Source organism: Cherax quadricarinatus, chromosome 81 (assembly GCF_038502225.1).
Source record: "Cherax quadricarinatus isolate ZL_2023a chromosome 81, ASM3850222v1, whole genome shotgun sequence".
In the NCBI taxonomy this organism is placed as follows: Eukaryota; Metazoa; Arthropoda; class Malacostraca; order Decapoda; family Parastacidae; genus Cherax; species Cherax quadricarinatus.
In genome coordinates this window covers 10710135-10736158 of record NC_091372.1, presented here as the reverse complement: position 1 = coordinate 10736158, position 26024 = coordinate 10710135, and the positions used below count along the sequence as shown (strand labels likewise).

At 39.6% G+C, this 26024-nt stretch overlaps 1 protein-coding gene across 3 annotated transcripts in view; it reads right to left on the bottom strand.

Moving 5' to 3' along the window:
- Positions 1-26024, bottom strand: part of LOC128699816 (TP53-binding protein 1) — a 75836-nt gene that overhangs the window by 21702 nt on the left and 28110 nt on the right. For 2 of the 3 annotated variants that reach the window (XM_053792568.2, XM_053792570.2), the window contains 6 exons: positions 21550-21651; positions 20421-20535; positions 13698-17668; positions 7758-7934; positions 4525-4635; positions 1812-1874 (listed from right to left, as the gene is read on the bottom strand). In XM_053792568.2, coding sequence (XP_053648543.2) covers positions 1812-1874; positions 4525-4635; positions 7758-7934; positions 13698-17668; positions 20421-20535; positions 21550-21651 — 4539 coding nt within the window. The remainder of the gene's footprint in view (positions 1-1811; positions 1875-4524; positions 4636-7757; positions 7935-13697; positions 17669-20420; positions 20536-21549; positions 21652-26024) is intronic. The other variant, XM_053792569.2, reaches the window with a different exon arrangement.

The following is a 26024-nucleotide window of genomic DNA, read 5'->3' as shown; positions in this document are numbered from 1 at the left end:
CTTTGAGCTCAATTTCAAGGTACTTTTCGTTGTGACATCAATAAAAATCATCTCAATTTCCGTAATATGTCTTCCATTCTATAAAATGAGATCAGGAAAACTAGAATACAACCATAAATAGCATACGAAAATACACCGCAAAGTCGCTGTTTTAAACCAAAAACATGGTCCAAGTTTGTTTTTCTCATTATGCACTGTGTGCTGCAGGATTTTTTTTATACTGCACACACTGACCACATAGACCCATTCTTTCATATGAAGGCCTACCAGCTTTCTCTCACTAGATCTGAAGGCGCTAGAATTTATGAGTACTAGTACAGCACCAACTCTGGCGTGCCAGCCGTGCTAATAGGGCACCAACCCAGAAAGGGCTAAGATATACCTGCATACTCTGGCCACAAAAAAGTGTAGTGCATATGAAATGTAAGGTGGTGTGGTAAGAGAAACATATGCCCATTAAGGTAATTAAGGAGGATATATTTCCTCACTTCAAAAAATGTATCCATATTAACTGTTTTAACATGTGTATACACCTGTGTTTCTGCAACTTACCAGTATTACCATCCCAGTTCAACCAATGAGAGGGTTATGTATTTGTGTACACACACAGGTGTGTATCTGTATACACACAAGTGTGTGTGTATCTCTAACAGAGGTACATGCATCTGTACATACACTGAGAGGTGTATGTATCTGCACAGGTATGAAGAGAGATTTTTAACAATGACTTAGCAAGCAAATTAGGTACCTTTACATTGTTAAGGAATGTAAATTATATAGTTACAATATGTAAAATACATTCTCTGTTACAGAATGCAAATTACATTCTCTGTTACAGAATGCAAATTACATTCTCTGTTACAGAATGCAAATTACATTCTGTTACAGAATGCAAATTACATTCTCCATTACAGAATGCAAATTACGTTCTCCATTACAGAATGCAAATTACATTCTCCATTACAGAATGCAAATTACATTCTCCATTACAGAATGCAAATTACATTCTCCGTTACAGAATGCAAATTACATTCTCCATTACAGAATGCAAATTACATTCTCCATTACAGAATGCAAATTACATTCTCCATTACAGAATGCAAATTACATTCTCCATTACAGAATGCAAATTACATTCTCCATTACAGAATGCAAATTACACTCTCCATTACAGAATGCAAATTACATTCTCCGTTACAGAATGAAAATTACATTCTCTGTTACAGAATGAAAATTACATTCTCTGTTACAGAATGCAAAATTACACTCTCCGTTACAGAATGTAAACTACATTCTGTTACAGAATGTAAATTACATTCTCTTACAGAATGTAAATTACATTCTCTGTTACAGAATATAAATTACATTCTGTTAGCGAATATAAATTTCATTCTCTGTTAGAGAATGTAAAGGCATTCTTCAAATGCTTCAAATAATGACAGAGAATGAAAAGATAAAAATTATTACTGATGATATATCAGGATATATTACAAAGTTGTTTGATATTTTCTGTGGGCTTATGGAATGCAACTCTATTCGTTTATACTTGAGCTTCAGTTCAGTCGGTGCTATACTAGTCCAAACATTAACTTTTATGAAGGTAACCCTCATGTTACCTGACCGTCTAATAGACAAAATACACAAATGACCTGCACAAAGGAGAAAGAAATTCATGACGACGCTTCGGTCTGACTTGGACTGTCGTCGTAAGTTTCTTTCTATGTGCGGGATATTTGTGTATTGTTCGAGTCAGTGTTGTCCCTTTGTGTTCAATGTAAGAATGGTGTGCATGTGTCAGACGTGTTACTCACCATCATCTGGACACTGACGCTTCTTGATGCTACTGTCACCACTGGTCATTAGAATGGTATATCCTGAAGCATCAAAAATATAAACATTAACAACTTCATGTATTAGTGTACATTAAATACTTCTAAAGTTATATTACACACAAAAAAGTTCCTCAAAGAAAATTTTTTTTAAATTTCAAAACATTAATAACTGAAGTGAATTTAATATTAGTGTATCCCAATCAACATTTTTTTCTTTATATAATCAGCCATTCTATACAATAACTGAATAAATAAAAAATAAACATTTACCACACCACTCAGTATGGCACTTTGAATTGTAAACTTCCCACACAATAATTTCTTTTAACATGTCAGCCTTTTCCCACCAAGGCAGGGTGACCCAAAAAGAAAGAAAAAAAAAAAAACGAAAAGAAACAACTTTCATCATCATTCAACACTTTCACCATCACTCACATTTAATCACTGTCTTTGCAGAGGTGCTCAGATAGAACAGTCTAGATGCCCTTCCTTTCAAGTGCAGGCATTGTACTTCCCATTTCCATGACTCAATAAATAGTTTTTTTTTATTTTTTCTTTCAACAAACCGGCTATATCCCACCGAAGCAGGGTGGCCCGAACACAAAAACAAAAATTTCTCTTTTCAACTTTAGTAATGGATACTAGATAACGGGTTAGTAGGCCCTTGCTCCTGGCATTTTAGTAGCCTCTTACGACACACATGGTTTACGGAGGAAGAATTCTGTTCCACTTCCCCATGGAGATCAATAAATAGTTAGCATCTATTATTTACATTTTGAATGTATCAAACACCAATTTTTCTTTAACACATCAGTCATTTACCTACCAATGCAGGGCAACCCAAAGAAGAAAATACTAAAAATAAAAATGAATATACATATATACATGCAATAAAATCACAGTCAACAAATGATATCATAATATGCAAAATAACCACAGTGAAAAAAGAGCAAAACTCCAAGTGCTTTTGTGATGTCTCGCACAATCAAGGAATAGTAAAAATAACTGGAGAACAGAAGACTTATAAAGCCTCACAAGTCTTCTGTTTTCATATTTTTACCATTCTCTTTTCACCTAGAAGTAAATAGGTACCCGAGTGTTAGTAGACTGGTGGGGGGTCGCATCCTGGGGACAAGATTTACCTAATTTGCCCAAAATGCTCTGCATAACAAGGAGCTTTCTATGTCACTGATGTCAGTTAGGTCTGTATATAATGTACAGGTACTTGCAGGAATAAATATTAGAATTATTATTATTCCTTGATAATGTGAAAAATCACGAAAGTGCTTAGAATTTAACTTTTTTCTAAATGGTTATTTGCATATATACATAATTAGCTGGACAGTCCTGGAGGTGGGAAAGGCAATGCCTGTCCTGCATTCTGGAGGGGTGGGGGATGTTGCAGTTGTAGGGTAAGCTAAAGTGCAATGTTGGCACACTTCTGGAAAGACAGTTTTGCCTCGATGTAGATATACATGGAGGTAAAACAGGAAGTATACTCAGCACTTTTGTAAGAGAGTGAGGCATGGTCTTTAAATGTAGCATCTTGAATGTGTTAAATGGCTCACTGATTGCGACTGCTGTCTACGTCTCTGACCTGTGACTGCTGTCTATGTCTCTGACCTGTGACTGCTGTCTACATCTCTCATCTGTGACTGCTATGTCTCTCATCTGTGACTGTCTATGTCTCTCATCTGTGACTGTCTACGTCTCTCATCTGTGACTGTCTACGTCTCTCATCTGTGACTGCTGTCTACGTCTCTCATCTGTGACTGCTGTCTACGTCTCTCATCTGTGACTGCTGTCTACGTCTCTCATCTGTGACTGCTGTCTACGTCTCTCATCTGTGACTGCTGTCTACGTCTCTCATCTGTGACTGCTGTCTACGTCTCTCATCTGTGACTGTCTACATCTCTCATCTGTGACTGCTGTCTACATCTCTCATCTGTGACTGCTGTCTACATCTCTCATCTGTGACTGCTGTCTACGTCTCTCATCTGTGACTGTTGTCTACGTCTCTCATCTGTGACTGCTGTCTACATCTCTCATCTGTGACTGCTGTCTACGTCTCTCATCTGTGACTGCTGTCTACGTCTCTCATCTGTGACTGCTGTCTATGTCTCTCATCTGTGACTGTCTACGTCTCTCATCTGTGACTGCTGTCTACGTCTCTCATCTGTGACTGCTGTCTACATCTCTCATCTGTGACTGCTGTCTACGTCTCTCATCTGTGACTGCTGTCTACGTCTCTCATCTGTGACTGCTGTCTACGTCTCTCATCTGTGACTGCTGTCTACGTCTTTCATCTGTGACTGCTGTCTACATCTCTCATCTGTGACTGCTGTCTACATCTCTCATCTGTGACTGCTGTCTACATCTCTCATCTGTGACTGCTGTCTATGTCTCTCATCTGTGACTACTGCTTATGATTCTGATCTAAAATTTTGAACACATGTTGAGAATTTAAGTACCACATATTTCATAGATGCTGTTGTCATTAAGTAGATTCATAGATCAAGATTTGTACTCTTGTTTGAGAATAATTTTCCCAATTCTTTCAGATCATCATACCCACTAAAAAATCATTTACCTTTATTAGTACCATTATATTTAGAAGCACTAAATCCAAACGGGTTATGGGAGGTAATTAGAAAGGAGAGAAGTCCAATTCTTTGGATCAAGAGTAACTTACCTTCAAATATTCGAGAATCTTCTGGTGGGAGTGGACCAAGGCGTGGGTCACTCGGGATAACCTCTTCTGATTTTTGTGATGTCTTTGGGGTCTGGGTGCCACTGGTCTGACCTGCCATTTATAAACTTATCATTATATTTTAAGTACTACACCCACAGGGGACACAGTGCCTGAGGAATGCACGAGAATCAGATACGACCTAAGAGAAGAGTAGCATCATAGCACTGCCCCCCCCCCCCCACCTTTTCACAGGAGTTCCTGTGATTTACCTGCAATTGGTTTCAAGGGTTCATCCCTGACAGACTGTCTTCTTTGCTGACCACCTGGACAACCAGGCTGTTTATGCTAGCAGCCTGACTAATCTGGTACTTTTAGAAAAAAGTTGCCGACTTCCTGAATATGTTAATCTTCATTCTGGCAGCATTTCTGATATTTGCTGGTTAAACTCTTTAGACACAGATGATGAGTATTCTTTAACCCTTAAACTGTCCAAACGAAGATCTACTTTCAGAGCGCTACGTGAGTGAAGTAGATCTACATTTAGAGAGTTTAAGGGTTAGCTGTATCATCGCATACTTGTGCTTGCATGAAACTCTTAGTTTTAGATGGTCTGAATGTCATTTTTTCTATATTAATTTGTCATTGTTCAATAATACTTCTTGCTAACTTTGTGGTTCTAGGTTTAATGTGGGATGAGGAGACCTACGTACGTGACAGTCAGTGATGACAGTCCTACGAGCATGTGCTAGGAAGGTAGTGTCAGACAAGCTGACTGAAGGTGACTTCAGACAACCATAAGAGTACCTACTATGCCCTTTGCCTAGCAAACAGTCATTAAACACTATGTTGTGTACAGTCACACCCTGCTTTACGTCATTTTGGCTTACATCAAATTCACCTTTACGCCAATTTTCTAGAGTAAATTTCAGTTCAGCAAACGTCATTATGTCTATGTCGCTCAGCAACGTCACTTACATAGCAATTTTTTGTGTGTTCATTATTCTTTAAAATATATGACAAATATGTTTTTAGTGTTCTTCAAGGTTCAGCAATAGTTTTATTCTTTCGCGAGTTATTTACGCTGGTTTTATGGGTTTTTTCGTCATTTTAAAGCATTTTCAAGGCATTGTGTCCGGTTTATGCCAAAAACCAGGTTACGCCACTACTACTAACTTGTGGCACCAAATACCTTCTACTGGCTTTGCTCAGCTTATAAACTGTGCACTGCTTAACGTACTTTACATATTATTTGGTGACTGGAACAGTGGTACATCTCTGGCTTAAAACAACACTACAGTACATTTAACAAAAATCCAGTACATTTAAGAAAAATGCAGAATGAATTGAAAAGTCAATAACTGAGATTTGGATAGACAATCTCTAATATAAAAAATTAGGTGATAAGTAAGTGGAAATATTAATAAAAAATTGAATTGCATTTTTAAATATAAATGCTCCAAATAATGAATAATTATCTGATAAGGACCATGATCAACCTTAAACTTATTTTGTAACTTTAATAAATGTATTATCATAATGGAGGCACATGAGAAACATTCAAACAGCATAATAATAAACAATAAGACTATTATTAGGTGCTAAATTTAAAAAAAGAAAAACTTTCATTTTTCTTTTTAGGTTACCCTGGCTTGGTGGGATGCAGCCAGTTTGTGGGAAAAAAAATCAAGTATTGTGTTACATGTAAAATAATAATAATAATAATAATAATAATAATAATAATAATAATAATTAATAATAATAACAACCATAAAAAGCATGAAACTTGTGGGAAACAATGAGCAATGCAGACAAAAAAGGTTGGTGTATACAGTGGACCCCCGGTTTACGATCAGCTCATAATGCGACCAATTATGTAAGTGTATTTATGTAAGTGTGTTTGTATGTGTATGTTTGGGGGTCTGAAATGGACTAATCTAATTCACAATATTCCTTATGGGAACAAATTCGGTCAGTACTGGCATCTGAACATACTTCTGGAATGAAATAATATCGTAAACCGGGGGTCCACTGTACTGGGAGAAAACAAGCAGTGCTAGTTGTGTATATATTGCATTTAGAAGGATAAGGAGAGCAACAAGAGATGGCAGCCACTCACAAACCAGTGCAACAGATCAGTTACAAGCAAGAAGCTACTGACAGCATCTTAATTAGAAATTATACTCTCAGCGAGGAATCGCTACTGGTGGGGTAACACTAAACCCAGAGGGGATCATACAGTAACTGGGGAATGACTAAGCAGTGAACAAGGAAGCCTGGATATGATGATGGTATATAATACCAAAAAGTTGATAAGTAAGACACACGTGAGACCGGTAACTCTATCCCAAAACATTTTGGCTACACAGTAGGCTTCTTCAGTCGAGTACAGAGGAGGCAGCAGAAGCAGTAGAGATGTAAAGACAATGTAATCAGTTTTTTTGCAAAACTCCTCTCAAGACTGAGGGATTGGCCACCTCAAAACTAAGTCTTCAAGGGTGATGGACTGATTACATTGTCTTTACATCTCTCCTGCTTCTGCTGCCTCCCTTGTACTTGAGTGAAGGAGCCTACTATGTAGGCGAAACATTTCAAAATAAAGGTACCTAACTGTTGCACATCTTTCTTTCTTATCAAGGAAGCCTGGCCTCAGGTTGAAGCCTCAAAACTGGTCACAGGTATACAACAGTTATGACCAATTCAGAGCCACAAGAGAAGTCTTCCACACTCACACAGTGACGAATCGGAGTCTAGGCACCGTCACAAAGTTTCTTTTAGACCAAGGCAAAAATAGGGAAAGGTCAATATTTAAAACTAGCCAAAAAATTCCTCTGCATTCTTAAATGTTCCACTGTAAAACTGACAAAGCTAACAGAACAAAATAAAGCTAGGAACTAGGTGGGATACAAGCAGTCAGTACTTTGGAGTAACACACAAGACAAGGGCCCTATGAGCAGTTGGAAGCAGCCCGCTACTACTGTATCACTAAGGCAGTCGAGTATGAATGACCATGTGGTTCAACACTCCTACCAGAACCTTGCAAAACAAAGGGATTTTCTTTTTTTAAATTAAAGGTAACGAAACAAAAGAGGGCTATAAACCAGGTGCTGCACGAGAAGTCAGTATGTGACAGCAATATATAAAACATGACATGGAACCTATGGGCAGAAAGCAGGACACTACTATTATACTAGCACAGCGAATATGAATGACCGCACATGGTGTAACACTCCTACCAGCATCTTGTGCAACAGTCAAACACTGGGAGCCAAGAAGAGGAGTGTGTTCTGGAGACACTCCACGTTTGTGAGAGATTACTACAGGTTCGATGATAGTAATGGTGGGTGTGGAAGCTTCTAAATAAGCAGAGATATTGTCTATTGTCTCCGTATTCGAGGAAGCGAAAGATGACACTGCAAGTTGGGAGATACGTAGTGTGTTAGTAACTATGTCCACAATGTTAGATAATAATGACTGGTGAATTAAGGAATGGATGCAAGAGAATGACAAGAAGAGAGAGCAGAATAAGCAGACTGTGGATGAAAGCACCAGGAAAAGGTTCAATACACACACGTGAAGCATGTACAAAGTCCGGTACAAATAAGCCTCATTAAACATCAAGATCAAATACTGAAAAATAAGCCATTTTAAACACTTCAAAAGGGTCAGAGACCATGTGAAAATCAATGCAAATAGAAACAAGTTAAACACTTACCCTACATGTGTATATACCTTTCTCTTTCTCTCTCTCTCTCTCTCTCTCTCTCTCTCCTCCTAGTTACTTTTACATATACAATGAATATCTTTCACAAATTCTAGAGACCCAGTGAAAATCATTACAACTGGAAACAAGTTAAACACTTACCTCATATGTGCAAATACCTCTCTCTCCCTCCCTAGTTACTATTATATATACTTCAATGAATATCTTTCACACGCTACAGTCACATTCACGAAGAGGAGCTAAATCTGCGGGGATCACATGGCATCCGAGATATGGGAGGTCATCAGTTTAATCCAATTCCTTGAATCAAGAAACTCCACTGGCATCAATCCCTTGAAGAGATCCTTAACATATAACTTAGTGAGATTGTACTATACCAGTTTTCTTTTTAATGCTCAAATGGGCATAGTTTTAAAAACTCAAAACCATAAACAAGAGCCAACAAGAAATTTCTTTTATACAGGTTTATCTTTTAGTAACTCATAAAGTTGAAGAACGTTAGCAAAATTTGTCAATGCACTAGTTTGGACTGTCTCTCAACTACTCCCATTCAGTATCAGACAGAATCTTCATAATAATAAAAACAAAAAAACTGCTAGTCATAAAATAATGCATTATTCACAAGTAACCTATAAATCTGAGAAAGAACCCTGGATGTTTTGGTTCATCCTGAACAGCACTGAGCTGTTCTGACTTTTATTAAACAATGGCCAACACTGGTTTCAGTCCATTTAAAAAACAAGCCTCTAGCTAATTTTGGGACACTTCAAATCTGAACTTATTTTTGCTCCCACACATACAGTTTCTGCAAAACAGAATCCCACAGTGAACAATTTCACCAAGACAAGAGCCATTATGGAGAAGAGATATCAGGGAAACTTGACGATCAGTTTGATGGTTGACTACTGCTGGACACTCATGCTAGAGAATCACACTCAACACCTGCAGAGGCCCAGAAGACACCTACCACAACAAGACTTTCCATACAATCTACACTTCATAATCCTTAGCAACTATTATGTTAAGCTGCAGCACATTATTGAAAATTAAGACTACAGTGGAACTCTGGTTTTCACATGCTCCAGTTATCAGACGTTTCGGTTTTAGGATCGTTTTTTGTGCGAAATTTTGTTCCGGATATCGGACCTTGATCCGGCAATCGGATGTATTACATGCATCTGCCCGCCTGGGGACACCGCCACTACGTGTCTCAGTAGGCCTCTGTCACTGGGCGAGTGAGCATTACTTCGCTCACTCCAAAACATTTTGTAGTACAGTAATCCCTCGTTTCTGGTGCGCGTTTATTAATTGTGAGTGCGAAATAAGCCACCATGGGCCCAAAGAAAGTTCCTAGTGCCAGCCAGCCCTTTGGTAAAGGGCTGAGAGAGAGGGGAGAATGCGCCTTCTTCAGCAATTCTATGATATGTATGATACCAAAGTAGCAAGAGTCGATAAAGGCTATAGCACCAGCCAGCGATAAAGTGTAGCATTAACAGTGTAGCAAGCAAGTTAAGTGATTAAGTGATAGGAAAATGACAACACAAAACTAACTCCTCCATTGTTGTTTGAGGTATATAAGGCCAGTGACAACACCGCCGCCACCACCAACACTATATGTACGGCTTATGCTGTCAGCGGTCCTTATAAACCCACCACCACCACCACCTCCACCACTCCACATACGTAATGACATTTTATTCATTCTAGAGTACTATATATCATGTTTTTATGTTGTTATATTATGTCATATTAGATCAATTGAGATAGATAAACAAGCCACAGAGTTGATATTAGTGTCATATAGCAGGAGCATTTTGTCCTGCCTCCAAACAAACTCTCCACCTCCACTACCACTAGCCACATACTTAATGACATATTTTATTCATTCTAGAGTGTATTTCAGGTTTCTATGTTATTTATATTGTTTATGTCATATTAGATAAATTGTGACAGATAAATAAGCCGTAGATTTGATATTAGTGTCATATTCTTTAAAAAATGAATTTTTTGTGAATCTTCTTGGGTGTCTGGAACGGATTAATTGTATTTACATTATTTCTCATGGGAAATATTGATTCAGTTTTCACACGTTTCGGTTTTAGAACAACCTTCTGGAACAGATTAAGTTCGAAAACCAGGGTTGCATTGTACTTGTTTCTATATACAGCCTCTCGTCACTTAGCGACATTCTCGTTTACCGACGACTCGGACTTACGACGGGCTCTCTGACCAGTATGCATACCTAAATAATGTATATTAGAGCTGATTTCCTCTATTCTGTTTATTACAACATACACTACGCTACTGTTTAAACATTTAAAAATATACCAGAAATGTTATAAATGGTTGACACCAAGTACTATTATAGTATGTTCCTCACTTAGTGACGAATTCATTTACTGACGTGGTCTTAGAAATGGAACTCTCTTGTTAAGTGAGGAGAGGCTGCACTGTACAAAACTGCCACAAAAATTATTCCTTAATACTGTAAATAATTTTTTTTCAATATTTGCAATGGGGCATTTTAGAGGTGCAGCAGAGAAAATTGATACAACATAAGTACTGTATTATTCTAAATAAGTAATTTTACAAGAACTGCAGAAGATAATAAATTTATTATAAGAAATTTAGTAGTAGTATAAGCATGCGTGCACATGTTAGATAGGAGTGAATGGTTTTTGGGACCTGATGAGCTATTGGAGTGTGAGCAGGGTAATATTTTGTGAAGGGATTCAGGGAAACTTTTTAGCCAGACTTGAGTCCTGGAAATGGGAAGTACAATGCCAGCACTTTAAATGAGGGGTTTGGGATATTGGCAGTTTGGCGGGACATTTAAACTGTCGTATCTGAGCGCCTCTGCAAAGACAATGATTATGTATGAGTGATGGTGAAAGTGTTGAATGATGAAAGTTTTTTCTTTCTTTTGGGTTTTTTCCCTTTCTTTTTGGGTCACCCTGCCATAGTGGGAAATGGCCGTGTTAACCCCTTCAGGGTCCAAGGCCAAAATCTGAAGTGGTGCCCCAGTGTCCAAGAATTTTCAAAAAAAAAATTTATTTTTTTCTTATGAAATGGTATTATTATTATTATCATCATCAAAAAGAAGCGCTAAGCCACAAGGGCTATACAGCGCTGCAGGGTAGGGAAGGAAGCGAGGGTATTGGGTGGCAGAAGGGGGGAGGGATGATCAGTAGATTACAGAAAACAGCGGGGCAGGGGATAGTACGGGGGTAGAGGGTAGCAAGAGATTGAAGTAGAAAGGGCTGAAGGTATCAGAATTTGTGAAGTAAGTCAGTTGTTGTCAAAAAGTCAATGAGAGAGTCTGGATGAAAGGTGGGTCCATCAGTGAGAAGGGAAGGTAAAGAGAGAGCAGCAGAGCGAAGACGACGACGGAGGTAAATTCTGCGTGCTCGTTGATAAAGTGGGCAGTCCAACAGAATGTGGCTGACTGATAATGGAACTTGGCAATTCTCACAGAGAGGAGCAGGGCGCCTCTCCATGAGATATCCATGAGTAAGACGAGTATGGCCAATGCGAAGACGGGAGAGAGTAGTCTCCCAACCTCGACACTGGTGATAAGAAGACGGCCAGTAACCTATACTCAGTTTAATAGATTGAAGTTTGTTGCCGAGCATAGTAGACCAACGTTGTTGCCAACGGGTGTGAAGTTGGGAAGATATTGCAGCAAAATAGTCCGTAAATGGAATACCTCTACATGAAACTGGTAGGTCATGTACTGCTGACCGCGCAGCAGTATCTGCCTGTTCATTGCCCTGTACGTCAACATGACCAGGGACCCAACAAAAAACGATATCTTTATGCTTGGTAAAGATGCGGCGTAGCCAAAGTTGGATACGGAGGACTAAGGGGCGAGGTGTATCAAATTTGTGTATAGCCTGTAAAGCACTAAGGGAGTCTGAGACAACCACAAATGATGACACAGGCATAGATGCAATACGGATAAGTGCTGTAAGGATGGCATACAATTCAGCAGTAAAAATACTAGCCGAAGATAGTAAATGCCCTTGTACGACGCTGTCCGGAAACACTGCTGCGAATCCTACGCCGTCAGAAGACTTCGAGCCATCTGTGTACACAGCAATGGCATGAGAATGAGAGTGAAAGTGGTCAAGAAAAAGAGAGCGGGAAGCGACCGTAGACAGTTGGGCTTTCGAGCAAGGGAAAGAGAAAGAACAGACTCGAACAGCTGGAACTTCCCAGGGGGGTTGGGAAAAGTGAGATGCTACATGTACATAGAAAGGTGGTAGTTGAAGAGAAGACAAGAGCTAATGAAGGCGAAGAGAGAAGGGACGGAGTAAACAGGGGCGGCGAACAAATAAAGAATGTCTACTAATATCAGTGACCATTCTATAAATGGAAGGATTGCGGAGATCATGAGAGTATGAAATGGTAGAGAATCTTTTTATGAAGGTAATAAAACAAAAAGTATGAAATTTGATGGAAAATTGATGAAATTATGCTCTTGCGAATTTTGATGTATCAGCGATATTTACGAATCAGCGATTTTGCCGACTTTGACTCCCATTTTAGGCCAATTACATTATTCCAGTTGACCAAATTCTTATCTATTTCACTAGTATTACTTCTATTATATCGATTGAGCACAATAAATCGCCCAGTCAACTGTTTCAACTACAAAATAAAGTGATCAGAAGTTGGTAATTTGGCCAATTTAACACAAAGTTCAAAATATTCCAATTTCAAAATAAGGTCCAGAATAAACAATGTAGGTATTCCTGGCACTAAACTAACATTTCCTCTGTTCATTAGTTACGTTTTGAGGCTTCACAAATAAATTCCATTTTGATTTTTTATTCACATAATGAATGTTTATTCACACCAAAAAATAGAAGATTTACTGTTATGCAATATTGTAATAATTGTATAATTATCATCACCACATTTGTGAATGTATATTAGACCCACCAGCTGGCGTGTATTAGACGTGTGAGGTCATTTGTTTACTCCTGAACATCGGCAAAAATTTAACATTTCCGCTACTTTGAGCTCAGTTGCAAGCCATTTCCAGTGCTAAAACCAATCAAAATCATCTCTATTTCAGTAATATGTCTTCCATTCTATCAAATGAGACCAAGAAATCGCAAATACAACTATAAAAAACATACGGAAAAACACTGCAAAGTCACTGTTTTAATCGAAAATCATGGTCTCAGTTTTTTCTCTCATTATACACAGAGTGCTGCAGGATTTGTTTTATGTGGTGCACACATACCACATACATGTATTCTCTCATATCTAGGCCCAAATGTGCCACTCACACTTTATCAGAGTGAGCTGAGCTCATGACGTAGATCTACGGTTTGGACCCTGAACGTAAAGCCGTAGATCTACGGGACGGACCCTGAAAGGGTTAAAAAACAGAATACTGATAAATTTTTAATTGGGGATAAGAAGTAAATAACTAGCAAAGTACCTGGCTGCCGACCACGTTTCTTTGGTGGTGTAAGAGGCGTTTCACTTGTCTGGAGCGCTGTTACTTGTAAGGGAAGATCTTCTAATAATCTGCTGCTTATAATCTCTTTCTCCAAAGTTGAACCACTGGAAGTTACTCCTGCGGTTTGACTAGTACGAGCTGTTCGAGGAGTGCGGGGCGTTCGAGGAGTGCGAGGCGTTCGAGGAGTGGCAGGACGTTTTCGTCCCTTGGGTGGACTTTTTACTGGAATAGCTTCAGTATCACTACCACTCTCCTCAGACACTACAGCTAAATCCTGTTTTTTGGCAGTTTTGGAACCTTTAGCAGCAGCTTTTCTGGAGCCCAGGGATCTACCAGAGAAAGAAACAAATTCTTCTGATTCACCAGCCGTGGCATCACTGGTATCAAGATTGTCATCAACCTTTTTTGAACGTGGAGATGGAAACTGTTCAGGTTGTATCCGCCTTCGTCTACCAGCAACAATATTATCTAAAGATATGTCTCTACCAGGAGATGCAACTAATGAACGGAAAGCCAATCGTGCTTGCAGAATAACCTGTGCCTGTGGGCTTGTGAGCAGAAGGTGCGAGTGTGGTACACGCTGAGTTACTCCACGATCAGTTTCCACTATGTGTAACACTGTTGCTCCAACACGAACATGGCCTATCACGACCCCAGAGTCACAGTAATGCTCAGTTTTCTGACGTACATGACAAGTTTGTCCCCTTGGCAATAGGTCTGTGGGTAACAAATACACCTCCCTTACTGAAGCTGTATGCTGGTCTAATGTAAACTGCACATGCCACCGATCAGCACCATCCCGTTCTTTCAACACGGCAGAATAAAAGTTATTATCAGTGAATCTGGCAAACACTAATAATCCTGCCTGCAACTCAACTTCTCGAACTCTTTTTAAAACTTGAGCTAGCTGCCTCTCTGCATCTGTGCCCCCTTGTCCAACAAATGCTTCTTCCTCTTCTTCTGATAGCGGAACCTGAGAGTTCTCCAGCATTTTCCATACGTTAGATGGGAGAGAATCAAACAGGTCTGAAACAGGATCGGCCCCTTTCGTGACCAGTTTTTTTTCAGCTGTATCAGTTAATACAGTACCAGTCATAGGCTGAATATCTTCTGGAGATTCCTCATCATAGTCATTATCTTCATCTAACTGAGGAGGTGGTTTGTTTAGTGTGGCTCTCCCTCTCCCTCGACCTCGTCCCCTGCCCCTTCCCGGAGTACTTCTTGAAGTTCCATGGTTACCTCCCCGTTTGCTGCCACGACTGCGAGGACGGCCATGCACCCTTCCTCTACCTCTGTGCTCTATTGCTTCTATCATTTCATCACTACTAGATACTGCAGATTCCATATTCTTGGAACTTACATATTTAGGTAATTCTTTCATCTTCGATGGAGAATAATAAGGTAGTTTTTCAGGCGACTTTGAAATGGTGTCTACTTCCCTCCCACTAGCCTGACCTTTAGGACGTGCTGCAGGAATAGCAAAATTTCCATCCTCAGAAATGTTCTTCTGAGATGCTGCATCCTTAGTCTCTGGTACACGTGGTGGAGATGGCAGTGTGAGGACGCTTGCAATGGATAGTCTTGAAGATTCAGTGGTAGACATCATAGAAATGCGACGTGATGAGTTGGATGAGGAGGAACTCTTGTCTCCAAAGTATCCTGAGCCTGTACTTCGAGAAACGTTGCTTGTATCTGATACCCTACCACTACGACTTCCACTACTTCCACTTCCAATTTCAGTTAATGACTGAAAATTTAGTTTTGAGACTGCTACCCTATCTCCTTCAAAAATTACATTCATTATTTCTTTAGTTAATGGATGGATGTACTCAGCCAGTATTGCAGAATCAAAACGTCGAGATTCAACATAACCTGCTTTCACCAAGTCCTCAAATGTGAATATTGTGTTAGAATCAGGTAGAAGTTCTGTATCTGGGGTGCCTGTACCTCCTTTTGGTGAGGAAATAACTTCTGGGCTGCCTTTCTCTCTGTCTGGTGACCCGACTACTAATAAAGATTTCACATTTGCAATACCTTCTCCTGGTGATATGTTTCGTGATTTACAAGTTTCTCCTCCTTGAACCTCCTTGTCAATGTAACTGGTACCTTCACCAGAAATATTTGGACTGATACCTTGACTTGTGTTTGGGGTTGAGGTTTTCCTTTGATCAGATATAGACTTGGATAATTTTTCTAATGGTTGCTTAGCTTTTATTGAAAGACCAAGCTTTTTTCGTTTTCTATGCAAGGGACCTTCATCCTCACTGTCTGTTTCATCTGCCAGAACATCAGGTGTGCCTTGAGCGGTACTTGGGATGTGTGTGGTTTTTTGGTCTCCTGATGAGAATAAGGTAGTGCCCTGTGAAGACCTATGGTGAGGCTGATTAGTGACTGGAGTCGACTGTGAGGAGAGGGAAGACGCCAAACCACTTACTGGTGTGGATGGAGTAGAGGAGCTTTCTTTTACAAGACTAAAACTCTTAATGGATTTGTCTGTTAGCTTAATATCATGATCTTTTACACTGGTTTCTATTTGTTCAAAGGAGCTTTCTCTTGAAATACCTTTTGTCTTCTCGTCAATCCTTTTCTCTTCCATTTGAATTCTTTCTCTAGCTGCCTTTGAAGCTTTTACAAACACAGATTCACTTTCCTGTGATCCTTGATTGTCTTGAGATGACGGTGTGCATATATCAGGCATCTGAAGTCGTGATTCAACTGGCGCTGAGGGAGAGCTTAATATGGGTAACACATCTACAGTGCTACTTTGTACTGTGCCTCCACTGAGTGTTACCTTTTCTAGGGGCTTAACTTCATCTTTGCTACCTTCTGTCATTTCCACCTCCTGGCTTTCCGAAGAACCTGAAATGGGTAAGGAGATCAATGGGCCAATATCTGGCTGAGTGAGGAGTGCTGGTTTGCATATTCTTTCAAGCTGGGTAGCAGGCATACTCCCAATGATACTTTGGTCACCTTTTCGAGTATCTTCATCGCTACTTGATAGTGTGTCGTGGCATTTAAGGTGCTCAGACTCTGACATTGGAAGAAGGCTCTGTGACTCTTTTTCCATTAGAGGTTCTGAAAACATTTCTTTGGAGAATCTTTGACTTGCTTCATCAGTGTAATGTGATTCTGACTGTGTGCAACTCAACATTAAACTGAATTCTTGTGAGCCCACTTCATCCTGCAATCTTGCTCTCGACTGTTTTTCATAGATGACCTCTACACTACGATCCTTATCTTCAATAATCTCTATATCACTATCATCCTTATCAGATAACTGAGAATCATCTTCCGGTGAGCTCTGCATCCTGACTGGCATAGGAATGGATCTTCTGGCAAATGTCAGTCTACTATCGCTACTATTTCCTGTACAAATGTTCATTCTTTGTGGCAAGTCTTTACTCTCTTCATGGCTACTACTTTCCTCTTCAGTGTCAATGGGAAGTCGTCTTGGAAAGTCTTTTCTTTCTTGCACGTTACTTTCCTCCTCAACAAGGAAATGCCTCTGAGGTTTTTCCTTGTCTTCCTGCTCACTGCTCTCCTCTGCATCAGTACGGAGGCAAGCAGATTCAACCTTTTCAACGCTACTTGTCTTAAAAGTGATGGATTTGGCAATGCCAGTAAGATGTGGTGGTTTTCCTATCCTGGGTGGTTGTTTCTGTTGTTTTGGACTAATTTCTACATCTTTGTGTGTGAGTGATGAGTAATCTACAACCACCTTATCATCACCAGACTCGCTTGTTTCAGTGGCATCCTCAGTTCGGCGAACTTTCAATGGGATCTGGGAGGGATTTTCTTCAGCTGCAGAATCCTCCAGCTCCTCTCTCTTTCTCTTAGTGGGTGATGACCCTGGAGACTTTGGCTGGGCAGTTATGGAAGAATAACTTGGGCAAGGGAGTGTGGGTACAGAATCAGCTGCTGTACTTGATGACGGAGTATCCCCAGCAAACCTGTAGACAGTAGTTAAAATTAGATGTACATCTTATGCTCAAACAATTTTGAATGAGATCTTTGCAAATAGTAAAAGAATGTAGATAAATTTCAACTTACGTTGAACTTTGAATTTTTCTACCTTTTAAATACCTAACAAAAAAATTAGGAATCTGGTAAATTGGAAAAATACTGATTGCAATATTTTAGGGACAGTTGCCTATAAACAAAATATGCAGTTCATTATGAATAACAAACTGTCAGCCATTTTCTTAAGAAAATTGAAATATTTCCTAAGAGAAAATAGAGTGAAACCCCGAGTTTCAAACGTATCAACTATCGAACACTTCGAGTTTCGACCGCTTTTCTCGAACTAATTTTGTTCCAAGTATCAAACGCGCCTTGTGTTTCGAACTGCTGAGTACCAGACCTGTCCACCTGCCCACGTAGGCGCCGTGAGCCAGTCTGGCTTTCTTTATGCTTGAGTGAACACTAACCTGCAAACTCATTTAAACATTTCACAGTTAATTCATTGTGTCTGGTGCTTGTTTAAGTGCAACTGTGAAATAAGCTACCATGGTGGTGGTGGATGGTACTGGTAGATGGTGGTATTGGTGGATGGTGGAATTGGTGGATGGTGGCACGGTGGATGGTGGCACGGTGGATGGTGGCACGGTGGATGGTGGCACGGTGGATGGTGGCACGGTGGATGGTGGCACGGTGGATGGTGGCACGGTGGATGGTGGCACGGTGGATGGTGGCACGGTGGATGGTGGCACGGTGGATGGTGGCACGGTGGATGGTGGCACGGTGGATGGTGGCACGGTGGATGGTGGCACGGTGGATGGTGGCACGGTGGATGGTGGTACGGTGGATGGTGGTACGGTGGATGGTATTGGTGGATGGTGGTGATGGTAGATGGTGGTGATGGTGGATGGTGGTGATGGTGGATGGTGGTGATGGTGGATGGTGGTGATGGTGGATGGTGGTGATGGTGGATGGTGGTGATGGTGGATGGTGGTGATGGTGGATGGTGGTGATGGTGGATGGTGGTGATGGTGGATGGTGGTGATGGATGGTGGATGGTATTGGCAGACGGTGGTGGTGGTGGATGGTGCCTTCTTCAGAGATTAAGGAGATTTGTGCACTGTGGAATAGGGTTTACCTGGAGTTTACCTGGAGAGGGTTTCGGGGGTCAATGCTCCTGCGGCCCGGTCTGAGACCAGGCCTTTGCAGGCATTTGCTGAAAAATATCACCCTGAGCAAGCTGAAACAAGCCATCACTGCAACAAGTTCAGTGACAGAACCTGTCCCATTTTAGGGAAATTTTAAAGAAGAGAAGTAACCCCAGATAAGGACTTGTTACCTAAAGTCTTTATGGAAGGGGATTACCCTTCCAAACAATAAGTGCTCCCTCACTCCTCCTCCCTATCTTCCTGATACCATCAACAATCTTCAATAAAGGTAAGTAAAAATGTTATTTTATATGTTTACACCTACCATCCGACTTACGACCTGCTCGACTTACGACCACTCGACTTACGACCGTGTTTTTTATGCCAAATTTCTGGGAAATAAACAACTATTTGTGTTGTACACAGTGTTTATCCTAAACCTTACAGTATAAAATACAGTACTAACAGCATAAAAAGTAAAGTAAAACATGAAATACCAAAATAAAACAATACAATAAAGTCATTAAAAAAATGTTTTGTTGATATTCAGTAGTAAAGTTCGACTTACGACCATTTCGACTTACGACCGGTTTCTCGGAACCGAACTCGGTCGTAAGTCGGATGGTAGGTGGCCCAAAAATAAAACCTTAAGTTTCTCTTTTTAAATTTAGTAATTTATACAGGAGAAGGGGTTACTAGGCCCTTGCTCCCGGCATTTTAGTCGCCTCTTACAACACGCATGGCTTACGGAGGAGGAATTCTGTTCCAATTCCCCATGGAGATAAGAGGAAATAAACAAGAACAAGAACTAGAAAGAAAATAGAAGAAAACATGTACGTGTAGTGTGACCTAAGTGTAAGTAGAAGTAGCAAGACGTACCTGAAATCTTGCATGTTTAAGATACAGAAAAAAGACACCAACAATCCTACCATCATGTAAAACAATTACAAAATTCTGTTTTACACTCACTTGGCAGGACGGTAGTACCTCCCTGGGCGGTTGCTGTCTACCAACCTACCTACAAAATGTTTATTTATCTATTACTAATCATACTATGTATGTTTGTTGTATGTAAAACTAATTAATCTCTATAAAATGTATTTTTTTTTTGTGAATATTTTTACGTTTCTGGAATGGATTAATTGTCTTTACATTATTTCTCATGGGAAATATTGCTAAGAGTTTCGAACATTTCGACTTTAAAACTAGCTCCTGGAACGGATTAAGTTTGAAACTCGAGGTTCCACTGTACTACAAATACTAAACACCAAAGTGGGTATATTGATACACGATACCTGCAAGTAATGGAAAACAAATATAGTTACTCAAGGACACATTTAATAAAACTGCTGGTAAATTTTCTCCATGTGAACCCCCATGAAGAAAATGGAATAGATGGTATGAGTACAGTATATTCAGCCTGCAACAGTCTGATAAAGAAGACTTCAGGTGTAGGTTGAGACAGACAGCACTATCTTCATTTTCATTTTCTCCATGCAGGTTTACTTGACAATACATTAAGACTTCATTTTCCCGAGGTTTTGAAGGAGAGCTCAGGCAGTTATAATGGAGACTAGTAAACAAAGCAAACACTTACTTTACTGAAGGAGGGATATAGTCCTCCTCCTCCTCCTCCTCCTCTTCCTCCTGAGACAGTTCAAGTACAGGAATGGAGACAGCCGGAGTCAGAGCCTTGGGAAGTATACCCTCGCCTGAAGAAACATGGTCTCAGCCTAGGCTATATATTAAGCATTCTCCATACATTATTTTTTAACTCCCTATTTTTCATAAAGAAGTGTATAATTAGTGCAGGTAAAATGTACAACTTAGTACGATTTACCTGTCATCTCATGTATTCAGTAGGCAAAAACACCATCAATAATGCCAATGAAAAATATTTAACATGATTTCTTTACACTCTTGTATTACAGGATGGTGGTACATACATTCATAGATAATTACTTTCTACCCATCTATCATCCTTTATTATCAATTCCCATATTCTTTTATAGCATATTTTATTTATGTAAGAGAAAATCTAGGTTACAATATACTTTGCACAAGAGAGCAGATATAGTATTACTCCACATTAATCATATGCAATGAATTATAAAGGGTAGCAGTGTAATTGACAAGCAGAGTACCAAAATAGTTCAAACTAAAGCATGGAAAAATAAATATTACATTAAAACTGGAAAGGTCAAATAAAGGTGAAATGTTCACCTATGTACCTTCAATTAATAACATCTAAAAATGCAACCTGTTCGATTTAATTGAAAAATAGGTTAAACACAAAGCTTGGACAAAAAAAAAAAAGACCTGAATTAAAGCACAAAACACTAAATGATCTATTTTAGGATTTTTTTTTTTTGTATACACCAGTGGTATTCATTGCGCGACTCGCGAGCCGCCAGCGGCTTGCGAGCCACTATTAATAACAAGATATGCAGGCTAATATTACCATGTCTAATTTTTCTCATTTACTATACATGTATTGCACTAGCAGCTCAGTACTACTTAATTTAGTTGAGTTACGCTAACTTGCAGTAGCTGCGGCTCTCTCAATCATTGTGTTTAACCGAAGTGGCTCTCTTGCAAAAATTAGTGAATAACACTGGTATACACTGATACATTTTTTCCAGTGTTTCTTCTTTTAACATTTAGTAATTTATAGTTCTTCCAGTTTATAAATCCTTAACATTTTATAGAACAAATCAACACATTACCCAATGGCTGGTGTTCCACTTGCGGAGGCTTAGCTAATGTTGCTTTTATTTTTTGACTTGGAATGACGTCTTCTTGAGAGCTAACCACATCATCATCGCTTTCTGGAAAAGAAGTTTTTAGGGTGTATATGTTGCAAAGTTGCAAAGGTTGGTGGATGAGTTTGGAGGGGTGTTGAAAAGGAGGAAATACAACATGAATACAATAAAGAGCAAGGTGATGAGAGAAACAAAAATTTAGGGAATGAAAGACTGGGTATCAGAGTGGAGGGAGGAAGTATGGAGGAAGTGAATGTGTTTAGATATTTGGGAGTGGATTTGTTGGCAGATAGGTCCCTGAAAGATGAGGTGAATCGTACAATTGACGAGGGAAAAAAGCGGCAAGTGTTTAATTGTGATGAAACAGGCCTGTTTTGGAAGAAAATGCCAAGCAGGACCTACATTACTCAGGAGGAAAAGGCACTCCCAGGACATAAGCCTATGAAAGACAGGCTTACTCTGTTGATGTGTTCCAATGCTAGTGGTGATTGCAAAGTGAAGCCTTTATTAGTGTATCACTCAGAAACTCCCAGAGCGTTCAGGCAAAAGAATATCCTCAAGGCTAATTTGTGTGTGCTGTGGAGGGCAAACAGTAAGGCATGGGTCACTAGGGACTTTTTCTATGGCTGGTTACACCATGCATTTGCCCCCAATGTGAAAGGTTACCTAACTGAAAAGAAATTAGACCTTAAGTGCCTCCTGGTGTTAGACAATGCCCCTGGTCATCCTACAGATGTGGCAGAGTGACTTTATGGGGACATGAGCTTCATTAAGGTGAAGTTTTTGCCTCCTAATACCACTCCTCTCCTGCAGCCCATGGACCAGCAGGTTATTGCAAACTTCAAAAAACTGTACACAAAAGCTCTGTTTGAAAGGTGCTTTGTAGTGACCTCAGAAACTCAACTGACTCTAAGAGTTTTGGAGAGAGCACTTTAATATCCTCAATTGTGTAAACCTTATAGGTAAGGCTTGGGAGGGAGTGACTAAGAGGACCTTGAACTCTGCTTGGAAGAAACTGTGGCCAGAATGTGTAGACCAAAGGGATTTTGAAGGGTTTCAGGCTAACCCTGAGAGGAGTATGCCAGTTGAGGAATCCATTGTGGCATTGGGAAAGTCCTTGGGGTTGGAGGTTAGTGGGGATGATGTGGAAGAGTTGGTGGAGGAGGACAATGAAGAACTAACCACTGATGAGCTGCTAGATCAACTTCAACAGCAAGAGGCCAGACCTGAGGAAACTGGTTCGGAGGAGGGGAGAGAGAAATTGAAGAAGTTGCCTACTTCAAAGATTAAGGAAATGTGTGGAATGTGGCTTAAAGTGCAAACCTTTTTTGATGACAATAACCCTAACACAGCTATTGCAAGCCGTGCTTTTGACTATTACACTGACACTGTTGTGAAACACTTTAGGGAAGTCATAAAGGAACAAGAGGTACAGGCCACTATGGACAGATATGTTGTGCGACAGAAGTCCAGTGACTCTGAAGCTGGTCCTAGTGGCATTAAAAGAAGTAGGGAAGTAACCCCAGAAAAGGACTTGACACCTCAAGTCTTAATGGAAGGGGATTCCCCTTCTAAACACTAAGACTCTCTCCTCCTCCCATCCCATCAATCATCACAAGATCTTCAATAAAGGTAAGTGTCATGTAACTGTGCATGCCTTTTTCAGTTTGTGTGTATTAAAATTAATATTTCATGTGGTAAAAATGTTTTTTTTTTTCATACTTTGGGGTGTCTTGCACGGATTAATTTGATTTCCATTATTTCTTATGGGGAAAATTCATTCGCATAACGATAATTTCGCATAACAATGAGCTCTGAGGAACGGATTAATATCGTTATGCGGGGGTCCACTGTACAAGAAACCACTCATTTACTGATTTCAACTATCCAATAAAGTGGTCAGAATTTAGCAATTTTGCCAGTTTCACACAAATTTCAAAAGATGCCAATTTCCAAATAGGGTCCAGAATAAACAAGAAAGACATTCCTGGCACTAAAATAACAAGTTCTCTGTTCGTTAGTCACATCCCCAGGCCCCTCTTATATTTCTTTGGCTTTCCACTTTTAATTTTTCTAACAAAAAATAGAAGATTTACTGTTATGCAGACTACTGCATTAGTGTAGAAATGGTATAAATAATATCAGCGCACTTGTGAAAATATTAGACTCACTAGTTGACGTGTATTGGACGCTTGGCATGATTTGTTTACTTTTGAACTTAGGTAAAAATCGAACATTTCTGCTATTTCAGCTCAATTTCAAGGCATTTTTCATTGTAAAACCAGTCAGAATCATCTCTATTTCTGTAACATGTCTTCCATTCTATAAAATGAGACCAAGAAAACTAGACTACAACAATAAATACTATACGAAAATACAGTGCAAAGTCGCTGTTTTATTTCAAAAACATAGTCCAAGTTTTTTCTCATTATGCACTGTGTGCTGCAGGATTTTTTTTATACTGCACACACTGACCACATAGACCCATTCTTTCATATGTAGGCCTACCAGCTTTCTCTCACTAGATTTGAGGGCGCTAGAATTTAGGCATACTAGTATGTCAAAATCCCTGGGGCGTAAGCCGTACTAGTACGGCCGAAACCCCCAAAGGGTTAATTAACAGCTGTTAAGTCCATACAGTTATGGGGTTTTCTTGACCTATTTCTATTCATCCAAAAATACTTCTCTTCAGCAAAGTTTCTGACGAGTCAAATTTTTTCATTTGCTATCCTTCACTGCTTGTTATGCCATTTGCTATCCTTCACTTGTAATGCCATTTGCTATCCTTCACTTGTAATGCCATTTGCTATCCTTCACTTGTAATGCCATCTGCTATTCTTCACTTGTAATGCCATTTGCTATCCTTCACTGCTTGTAATACCAGTTGATATCCTTCACTTGTAATACCAGTTGATATCCTTCACTTGTAATACCATTTGCTATCCTTTACTTGTAATGCCATTTGCTATCCTTCACTTGTAATGCCATTTGCTATCCTTCACTTGTAATGCCATTTACTATCCTTCACTTGTAATGCCATTTGCTATCCTTCACTTGTAATGCCATTTGCTATCCTTCACTTGTAATGCCACTTGCTATCCTTCACTTGTAATGCCATTTACTATCCTTCACTTGTAATGCCATTTGCTATCCTTCACTTGTAATGTCATTTGCTATCCTTCACTTGTAATGCCATTTGCTATACTTCACTTGTAATGCCATTTGCCATCCTTCACTTGTAATGCCATTTGCTATCCTTCACTTGTAATGCCATTTGCTATCCTTCACTTGTAATGCCATTTGCTATCCTTCACTTGTAATGTCATTTGCTATCCTTCACTTGTAATGTCATTTGCTATCCTTCACTTGTAATGCCATTTGCCATCCTTCACTTGTAATGCCATTTGCCATCCTTCACTACTTGTAATGCCATTTGCTATCCTTCACTTGTAATGTCATTTGCTATCCTTCACTTGTAATGCCATTTGCTATCCTTCACTTGTAATGCCATTTGCCATCCTTCACTTGTAATGCCATTTGCTATCCTTCACTGCTTGTAATGCCATTTGCTATCCTTCACTTGTAATGCCATTTGCTATCCTTCACTTGTAATGCCATTTGCTATCCTTCACTTGTAATGCCATTTGCTATCCTTCACTGCTTGTAATGCCATTTGCTATCCTTCACTGCTTGTAATGCCATTTGCTATCCTTCACTTGTAATGCCATTTGCTATCCTTCACTGCTTGTAATGCCATTTGCTATCCTTCACTTGTAATGCCATTTGCTATCATTCACTTGTAATGCCATTTACTATCCTTCACTTGTAATGCCATTTGCTATCATTCACTTGTAATGCCATTTACTATCCTTCACTTGTAATGCCATTTGCTATCCTTCACTTGTAATGCCATTTGCCATCCTTCACTTGTAATGCCATTTACTATCCTTCACTTGTAATGCCATTTGCTATCCTTCACTGCTTGTAATGCCATTTGCTATCCTTCACTTGTAATGCCATTTGCTATTATTCACTTGTAATGCCATTTGCCATCCTTCACTTGTAATACCATTTGCTATCCTTCACTTGTAATGCCATTTGCTATTATTCACTTGTAATGCCATTTACTATCCTTCACTTGTAATGCCATTTGCCATCCTTCACTGCTTGTAATACCATTTGCCATCCTTCACTACTTGTAATGCCATTTGCTATCCTTCACTTGTAATGCCATTTGCCATCCTTCACTGCTTGTAATGCCATTTGCCATCCTTCACTACTTGTAATGCCATTTGCTATCCTTCACTTGTAATGCCATTTGCTATCCTTCACTTGTAATGCCATTTGCTATCCTTCACTTGTAATGCCATTTGCTATCCTTCACTTGTAATGCCATTTGCTATCCTTCACTTGTAATGCCATTTGCTATCCTTCACTTG